A 9,585-nucleotide genomic window follows, 5' to 3' on the forward strand; every position below is an offset into this window, starting at 1 on the left:
CGCTGCCTGCAAGGGGGGCAGCCGCACCCCAAACCCCAAGCCCCTCGCAGGGCCTTGCATGCCCACGCATGCACTGCACACCCGGGAGCTCCCGCGCACCCCCCTTTTGCTGGCAGCTGCCCCCCGAGCACAGACAGGTTCCTGGGAGTCTTGGTTTTTCTCAGCCCATCACTCTGGCTCTCTCCTTCCCCTCCTTCCACCATCCCCGCAGCCCGTTTGTCACCCTTAGCATGTCACAGTGGTGGTACCACCTCGATGTGGCCCCAAGCAGGTGGTAGAGACCACACTGGGAAGCTTTGCTCTGTAAGGGCCGGAGTTGCTCAACTGCTACCATCCTCATGAGTCCTGTCCCTGTGCAAAGCCCCTGGGATCATGCAGGAGTGAGAGTTACCTGGCTAGCTCTGCTCTCAGCATCACTGTCAGGAGGGGCACAAGGGGTCCAAGGGCTCGTGAATTCAGAGCCTAGAAGATCTGAGTGCTTTTCCATGTAGATGGGAGGAAGTCCCCCTCTCTGGGAGCTTATTTGCACTAATTTTTCTGGACGAAAGCCTTGCTGTGACCTAGATAGTGTCCCAGGACATTCAAAGCAGAGTGGGTTGGAGCTGGGAAATTACAAAGCAAGGGACGGGGGCCAGTTTCTAGGACCCCAGAGGAGACTCAAGTGGTCTCCTCCATCATGTTTTTGCCCCCATTTGCAACCTCTTTGTTGTCAAGACCAAACAGAAAGGAATTTTTCTTCCTGGCCAGGGTTCAGGGTTGCGGGTGTAGAGATCTTTTGCAGCTTCAGAGTGAGCAAATGGGTTTGGTATTTCCTCCTAGAACGTTATATGAAAGACCCAGAAAATGCTAAAAAGAAAAATCCAGCTGGCTCTGATACTGACAGTTTCTTCCCTGGATGCTTAATCAGGCTCAGATAGAGCAAACTGGGCGTCTGCTCTCCCCTCTGCCAGCCTGGAGTCCCAAAGGGGTGATAATTCATCTCCCCCTCTTGGACCTGGCCCCACATCCCCAGCCTGGAGGACCGACTGCAGAGCGCTCAGTGTGTCCTTCAGCCCTGGCGTCTGCTTTGCTGCTCCCCCACTCTCTCTCCATTCCGCATGTCTGCGGCTGGATTCCCCATGCGGCTGCTTGGCTGGGCTGCAAACCTTTAATTGATTCCTCTCAGCTGGATTGGACTGCCAGCAGGGTTTTGACGGCACATCCATGGGCCCCTTATCCACACAGACCAGGGGCAGCCTGAAAAGCAATGGACACAAGACCAGGGACCCAGAGGGTCACCTCTGGCACCCCAAAACACTTCCACGCTGTGGCCAGGCAGGCTTAGCTCAGCCCCTGGAGACTCGGTGCTGTCCTTTGGCAGTCTTGGCTCCCTGTCCAGCTGCTGTGTCCCTCCTTCTCTCTGCTCTTGGCCCCTTTCCCTCACTGCATCGCAATGAGTCATCTTTGCTGAGCTCACCCGCTGGAGCCGCAGGGGGGCTGGCAGGCCTGGTGCCCGCCAGTGCCAAGGGAGGGTCCCCTCAAGTGAGCCGCAGCCCTCCGGCCATGATGTGCAGGCACCGGGGCACATCCTGATTCCTCCTGCCCGTCCCTTGACTGGGCACCCAGCCTGGGCACGGGGCAGAAGGAGGGGAAGGCAGCGCACGCAGGCAGCTGCAGGTCTGTGCAATGCTTATTTAATGTCTGCTGTGGGGGATCCAGACACGGAAAAGAGAGCATGGCAGGCATTGTCTGGGGACATGGAAAGGTGACGTTGACCAGACACACGGTGCCCTGGCTCATTGCAGGGCCAGCCAGTCCCTGTGCAGTGAATCAGACATTGTGATGAGAAGCAGGCTGTACAGCATCGTTTGTGCCCACCAGCCTGCCCACCTGTGCCAGATGTGACCATGCCTGCACCACCAAGTGCCCGAATCTGTGTGCCGGGGCAATGACCTGGCTAAACTGCCTTTCTCTCCCTGCCCAGGCTCCCCTCTCAGTCACAGCCACTGCTGGGCACCTCAGCGGAGAGATGAACCCCACCGTCGGCATCGCTGTCATCCTGACAGGTACAGCTGCCAGATGCAGTTTCCCTCCCTGCTCCACAGCGAGCTCAGCCCAGAGCAGCCAGGCAAGGGCCAGGAAGCTGCGTGGGCATCCCTGGTGCTCGCTCTTCCCTGTCCAACCCCTACTTGCCTCTCCCAGTCCTCCAGGCTGCCCACTGCCAGATGATCAAGGACCTGAGTGCCTGCCTGCTGGGCCAGAGCCTGCGGGTGGACTGCCGTTATGAGAACAAAACCAGCAACCCCCTGACCTACGAGTTCAGCATCACCAAGGACAACAGGAAGCATGTCATCCACAGCACCATCAGCGTCTCTGAGAACATCTACCGGAGCCGAGCCAACGTCACCATGCACAAGAACCTGGTGTGCCTCTACCTGCAGAGCTTCACCACCAGCGATGAGGGTGTCTACATGTGCGAGCTGAAGGCCACCAATGACTACACCGGCAACCAGATAAAGAACATCACTGTCATCAAAGGTGAGACAGGCAGCAGCGCCTGAAACCACAACCGCCTATGGCATCCCCAGACCCTCCCTGAGCCCCGTAAATGTTTCCCAACCCTTATATACCTTTCCTACTGCAAGGAGAGCAGTCAGCCCCACAGATGGCCTCACTCGGCCCTATCTCAGACTTCTTACCCCTGCCTCTCTTGGGCCCCATCTTGGGCACAGTGCCCAGGTGTCCTCCCATAGGTGATGCTTCATAGTCAGCCCTAGCAGAGGGAACAAGTTTGCTGGTGAAGAACTGAAGAGGAGTGTGGTCCAGAGCAGGAGTGCAGTGGGGATGCTCCAGACTGGAGTCCCCCAGGAGCAAGCATCCAGTTGCAGAGCCCCTTGGCTTACCTGGTGCCCATCCCCTCCCACCTCAGTCAGGCACAGGCAGGGTTATGCTTCCCAGGGTCTCTGTGCCCCTAAAGACTTTGCCACTACATGGGCACAAGGTGGGAGGGGAAATAGGCAAGGGGCCAGGATGGGACTTGCACATCTCTGTGACCAAAAAAAAGGCAAAAAGCTGAGTCCCAGTACCCCTTACAACACCCAGCCTGCTCCCTGTTCCCAAAGGATGTCATTGCGGCTCTTCTCTCCCTCCCTGTTCCCTGTCCTCACAGACAAACTGGAGAAATGCGCCGGCTTCAGCCTCTTGATCCAGAACACTTCGTGGCTCCTGCTGCTTCTCCTTTCCCTGCCTCTCCTGCAAGCCGTGGACTTCGTGTCCCTGTGAAAGGAAGAGCACGCACACACGCACGCACGCACGCACACACGCACGCACACACACACCGAGTACCCCAGCAAACCCGCCTCCCCCGCCAGAACGCAGCCCTTGGAAAGAGAAGCTGAACCATTTGGAACAAGTGAAATCTCTGTGTTATCTCTATATAGCCGTATATCTAACGCTATCCACCATCCTGTGCTGAGACCCGCCATCTCACGCACACATGCCCTGCTCCGAAGCATGGTGGCTCCGCTAGGCAGCGTTGCTTCTCCCATCGCACCTCCCCGCTCTGTAGGCTGGCTGGTTTGCTCACGCTGGGAGCGCTGGAGCCTCAGCCCCGCACAGCCCTCTTCTCCCGTCCCTTTAACTTTTGGGGTTTGCCCGTTCTCAACTGGGGAAAGACAGCTGGATGGGCAGGTAAGAGAGAGAGGTGATGCAGGAGCGTGCAGAGGGGTCCGCGTGCCGGGTGCTGCTCCCCGGCCCCTGGAGGAGACGGGGCTGCTGGCGTCCCCCCCGCCCTGCCCAACAGCCAGGTGACTTACCGATCTCTCAGCCTGCTCCTCTGCCCCTGAGTCATCCCAAGCTGCTGCGACTGGGAGGAGGCATGAGGCGAGCCCTGTCTCAGAGCAAGCAGGGAAGAGGTGGAGGGAGCAAGGGAGGCATGGGATGAGGCTGGGAGGAGAGAGGGGAGCAGTTCTGGGAGACTCGTCAAATGCCCCTGCCTCCCTGGGGCTCTTGTGGAGCCCTGGTAGGGGGGTCACTGCAATCGTGCTTTGGCAACAAGTTTTTCCTAACCTATTTTTTACAGCTGAGCTGGAAATGAGGCCTCCTCCAGACATCATTTGGTACCTTTGGGCTGCCCAAGCCCCAGACACCACTTGCTCTCCCTGGGGACCAGCCCTTAGCTGTGACGAGAGAATTGCTGCCAGCACCCGCTCGCAGTGGAGGCAAGCAGAGCCTCTCTGAGCTAGCCACAGCCCTGCCTTCGCCCCTGCTCCTCTCCCCAAGGCCCCCAGAGCTGGATCCAGGCAGGCTGGTGGGGAGGGGTTCCTCTATGGAGTGTGACCCCAAGGGACTCCTCTGCACCGTCACCCTGTCTTCCCCGAGGGAACATCGGGGGCTCCTATCCTTCCTTACAGCACACGTCCTGGTGCCTGGCCCTGGGTGGACTCAGCAGCCTTCCTCCAGCGCAGTCTTCCTCCAGTCCTACCATGCCGCTGGGAGGATCCCATGTACCCCCTCCCTTCTCCTTCCTCCCTTTCAGCATTTCCCTGTCTCCATTTAAGAGCAGATAAGGGTGGAAGGGCACACCAGCTCTTGGCCACCACCTCAGTTAAGGCCAGGACCTTCCCGGGGTCAGCAAGAGCAGGGAGAGGGACCCAGAGCACAGCCCACATCTGCCAGCCCAGGCCTGCCCTGGTGCCCTGTGGGGAGGGCATGGGGGCAGGGGAAGATGCAGGCAGGAGCATCTGGGTCCATGGGGTGAACCCCAGCCCCGCTGAGATACCCGTGCACCACCACCGAGAGCAATTCACAGCAGCTGGTCCCCACTCCTCGCTCTTCTCCAGATGCTGCGAGCTGCCTCCTATCCCCGTGCCCGTTCCCTGCCCATCCCTGCCTGCTTGCTTGCTGTCTAGTGCTGCTGAGGCCATGTATAGCTGAGGTCTGGCTGCGCCCAGCTCCCTGGGCTTGCTGGTGAGCGCCGGGGCAGGCGCAGAGCCCGGCCGGCAGAGTGCGGACGCGTCTCGACTCTCATTTTTTTGTGAACATTTGTAGTTGTTTCCACAGCTTGTCATAAAAGAAATTCTGTTAAGGGGGGGAAAAAAGAACCCTACAAAAAGCAACAACAACAAAAAAAAAACCCGTATCCTCCAGGAGTGTTCCTCTGTCTGCACAATAAAACCCTAGGTTGTGTGTTGGAGCCACGGCCACCCGTGTGCGCGGCGGTGGGACAAGGGGCTGTGGCGGGGCTGGGCTCCAGCCTGTGGTGAGGGCAGGGACAGCCTGTGCTTCCCCCAGGCCTCCCAAGCCCTGCGGGAGAGAAGCAGGCAGGCCCAAGACTTGCCTTCCCCAGGGAGGGCGAACCCCCTCCTGCTCACCTGGAGCACAGACCCCTGCACCCAGGCCCTTTGCCCCCCTCCCCATCCCATCCCTGTCCCTATTCCCCCTGCTCTATCCCAGAGGCTTCTTCCTCCCCCCATTGTGAGCTCAGGGTCAGGGCTGCGCACCACAAGAGCAGGTACGAGCGGGCACCCTGGGGCTGGTCCTGGATCAGACATCATCCCAGGAGGGGATTGCTGGGTTGGGAGTGTGTGTGGGAGCAGGGCTGAGTCTCCACATCATCTAGAGTGGCCAGAGTAGCCCCAGATTAGCCATGCCCTGCTCCCTGCCCAGGGTCAAGATGCTGCCCTAAGAGACAAGGACTGGCACGGTCACCCTAAGGTTTGTGAGCAGGACCTTGCCACCATCCCCTAACACTGCTGGTGACCCTGTAGCATCCTCCCAGAGTGACGCCCAGACGCATCCTTCACGTGGCCCTCCCTGTTTAAGGGCTGGAGCCAGGCAGGAGGGAGGAAAATGCCACCATAATTGCAATCCCTCCTAATTATCCTCGGCAGGTGCTCGCTGAGTCACAACCACTCAGGTTCTTGCGTACCGCGAGACCGCGCCGCCCTGGGCGGGTCGGGCGTCAGGGAGCAGTGTGGGGTGGGTGCCCCGCTGTCCCTGTGGGTGCTCCTGTGCCCACACTGCCACGCCAGCTGCCCCGTGCCCACCTTTCCTGCAGCCTTCGGGGGCTCAGGGGGCTCTTCTCTCTATGACTTGTCCCAGAAGGGACCCACCACCTCCCCTCACCTTGATGCTCTGCTCCAAACCTTACTGGCAGCCATGGGGTCCCCTTTTTCTGCCTCACTGCCGCACCAAGTTATGTCCCACCCCAGTCCCTCTCTTAACCTTCTATCCATCCTTTCCCTCCTGAGCCTTCATCTCCCTCCCCAAATCTTTCCTCTCCCCACGCTTACCCTCAGTCATCTGTCTTCATTCCCACACTCCCCCCTGCCTCCACAGCCTCTCCTCCCAGCACCCCCTTGCTGTGGGCCGCCAGCCCCCTCGGGTTCACGTCCCCTTTAAGCCTCCCTGGAGCTGGAATGCGAGAGGAGCATTTCAGTGCCCTGTGAGGTCAGATAAAGACACTATATTTATCTAGCTGGTAACCTGAGCCATGAATTTCTGCGGTGGCGTTTTTACGTGGCCCCACAGCCCTCCGGCACGGCCCCCTCCAGCCATTGCGTCCGCTCCCTGCAGGGTGGAGGAGCTGAGCCGTGCGGTGGCCTGTCCCCTGCAAAGGGTTCGGGTGCTGCCGGCCTCTCCGTGTCACCCGCTGCCCTCTGGCCCCAGGGGAAGCACCCTGAGGAGGCAGGACCAGCTCCACGAGCATCACCCATGACCAGCCGCTCGCCCCACACCATGCCAGCCTCGTGCCCCTGACCAGCCACTGTCCACCGCCCGCCGACCTGCACGCAGGTGAGTGGAGGGGACATCACGGGGATGCCAGCCCTGGGAAGGGGGCTGAGGCATCAGAGACTCAGAGGAGCCCGCAAAATTGCTCCCCTCTTCTCTTCAGCTCGGTGAAACCACAGGGGAGAGGTTTGCAGTTTCTACATCTCCAGAGAGCAGGTTCAGAGTTCACGCACAAGAACTTGGCAGCTCTCCGCCAGCAAGCTGCACTGCCCGGCACCCTCCTCATCCCCCGGCGTGGGCAGATCTGCATGCCTGGGCACTCCACTGGGGGTCCCTTGTTTCTGTCTCCTGCAGACCTCGAAGCAATAACGTGCCTTCAGTCTAATGCAAAGATTCCCCGTGGGTTTGGGGTTTTACTGCCTGAGAGGTGGCTCGGGAGTGCTTTGCAGCACATTCCCCCCAGGGCAGCTTGGGGCCAGCCTTCCAAGAGGGAAATACAGATACCTAGGGGGATGCCTTGCCTTGTCCCCCTTGGGGAATGGGCAGGAGGCTGTTTCACCCCTCTGACACTGTCAGGTGGACATGGAGCCCCTCTCCCCCAAGCCATTTGCAGGCTGGAGCAGGCAAGGTGGTTCACACAGGGTTCCCCCTCTGCCCTTGCTGTTGCAGAGGGCTGGGAGCTCCCACGTAACCTCCAGGCTGGGACATAGTGTCTCAAGGGACAGGGGACACAGCTTACACAAGCCTGCGTAAGCGAGAAACAGCTGTGCCGTAACACCTTGGATGGAGCCAGTGCTGTGTAAGCTGAGCCGGTTCTGGGGCTCCACGGCCACCAAGGGGGACAGCTGCCACCGGGCTGCTGGCAAGAGGGCTCCAGCAGGGGACAACAGTGGGGTCTCTGCTCCTCTGCCTCCAGCGTGAAGGGCTTGCCTCCTGCTTTGGGCTAAGCTTCCCATCGGGATGGCTGATGGAGCTGAAGGCCAGGGCAAGACTTCCCAGCAGCTCCTGGCTCCGCGGTCCCTGGTGCTGGCTGCTGCCTGGACACGTGATGGCAGACCGGACATTCCTGTGCCTCAGCTTCCCCTGACACCCCATGAGGATGATGAGGGTGCAGGAGGCCTGACTCAGCCATGCCAGCCCCAGGGCTTTGCCAGGCAGCAGGAAAGCTCAGCGGTATTATAGGCAGGGAGGGGCCAGGCAGGCCAGGAAGCGATGGGAGGAACAGAGGTTTCTCACACCCCCTCAGCTCCTCTGGCTCCTGCCACGCTCTGCTCTGCCGCAGCCCCGGGGTCTGCTTTGATGTGACATGAGGACTTCACAGCGCAGGCGGTCCTAGCAGATGCGGCAGTCCTCTATGGTAAGACCTCTCTTCCCACAGCGCCAATGGGTTAGCTGCTGTGCCTGGAGCAGGTTCCCCCTCCTGGGCCCCACATCCCTCCATCAGCTCATCCACATGCCCAGGGCACATACTGCCCTGCGGAGACCTGTCCCACTGCCAGAAAGCGCCTGCCGCCCTCCTACTCCCGAGCCAGCAGCTCTCCTGGAGGCAGAGGCACCCCACACGCACCCAAGGGGAACCACTGCTGGTGCCGGCAGTGGCACGGCACAGTGGGAGGGTGTGGGCACCGCTGGTAGTGGGAATGGGGCTGTCCCAACATTGAGACACCTGTCCTCAGCCCAGAAAACCTCTGCTGGCTAGGGGCATGGAGAGTAGGGGCAGCCAAGAGAGGGTCCTTGTGCCAGGCTGCTCTGTGTCCCGGCAAGGCAGGTAGCGAGGCGCGGGCTCCCTTGGAGCTGAGGAGCTCCATCTCTCTCACTCTGGCGCCTGCGGGGGTGCCAGTCCCTTGGCGAGGGTCCCACGTCCCTCTGAGCAAAATTCCCCACTGTGCATGTCAAATCCCAGCTCCTGGGCCCTCCCAGTGCAGGTGAGTGTGGCCGCAGACTGGCTGGGAAGTGCCGGGAGTTTCGTGGAGTACTTGCCTGGGAGCGCATTATTCACCACTCAGCCTCCATTCCCAAACAGGTCTGTGCGCTCCACCTCGCTCTTGCTTGTAAATAGTTTGCTCTCCGCTGTGGGATGGTTGTTCCCTGGGCAAAAACAACAGCAACTGGGATGCAGCCGGCTGGCTGCAGCACCACTGGCCATGGTGGCTGGATAGTGCTTCTCACTATCGTCTCCTAAAAGCAGTCCCGGGCCATTTCCATGCCAGGGTGAGATGGGTAGGGATGACTAGGGGAGCTGACACCACAGCCACCTCACCCCCTGCCCCAGGGTCTGTGGAGTGAGGTGATGCACGGCTCCCTGCAACCGCTCCGGTTTCATGGGGATCGCTGTCGGCTGCCTGCTATGGAAAATGCAGGGCACAGGCATTGTGGCCGCGGCAGGGAGGCTCGGGGTGGCTCCTGTCCCTGGGGTGACGCTTGCAGAGGGGTATTGTCCCACTGGGGACAGGCATGCCTGGGGACTCCCAGGCTCTGAGCAGGAGCCTGTGTCCCCCCCGGGGTCAGGCGGGGACTGATGCTGCGGTAGGTCCTCTTGCTGAGGACACAGTGCCAGTCCCCAAGCCTGGATTCACCCTGTGTGCTGCTGGGGCCGTGTGAGGGCCAGGCCAGGCCAGACACTGTCTCCGTCACCTCCTGGCTTGGAGCCGGGCCAGAGCCCGCCCAAGCTGGGCTGGGAAAAGCCTTTGAATCAGGGTCATCTCCCGGGTGACTGGAGACTCTCAGAGCCACATGAGCCACTGTCCTGCCAGAGAAGGGACGCCAGGCACCCGGGGAGCAGAGGGCCAGCAACGCCAGGACAGAGGAGCTCGCCTGGGGTCCTGCTCGCGCCGGTGCCAGCCACAGCCCCAGGACAGGTAGGGGACCGGCCAA

The 9,585-nt window shown here is 60.6% G+C and overlaps 1 protein-coding gene across 2 annotated transcripts; it reads left to right on the top strand.

Annotated features, from left to right (window-relative positions):
• The first annotated feature begins 1,959 nt into the window (after positions 1-1,959).
• Positions 1,960-3,647, top strand: THY1 (Thy-1 cell surface antigen). 2 transcript variants are annotated; one of them, XR_728114.1, is made up of 4 exons: positions 1,960-2,045; positions 2,182-2,517; positions 3,149-3,345; positions 3,509-3,647. XR_728114.1 is itself a non-coding variant. In XM_010181762.1 (3 exons), the coding sequence occupies exons 1-3, from the start codon at positions 2,009-2,011 to the stop codon at positions 3,259-3,261; spliced, it is 486 nt and encodes a 161-aa protein (XP_010180064.1). In that variant the 5' UTR covers positions 1,960-2,008; the 3' UTR covers positions 3,262-3,402. The 2 variants fall into 2 exon arrangements, 1 of the variants encoding a protein (XP_010180064.1); XM_010181762.1 differs by lacking the exon at positions 3,509-3,647 and having other exon boundaries at positions 3,149-3,402.
• The last annotated feature ends 5,938 nt before the right edge of the window (positions 3,648-9,585 follow it).

Source organism: Mesitornis unicolor, unplaced genomic scaffold (genome assembly GCF_000695765.1).
Source record: "Mesitornis unicolor isolate BGI_N332 unplaced genomic scaffold, ASM69576v1 scaffold3193, whole genome shotgun sequence".
In the NCBI taxonomy this organism is placed as follows: Eukaryota; Metazoa; Chordata; class Aves; order Mesitornithiformes; family Mesitornithidae; genus Mesitornis; species Mesitornis unicolor.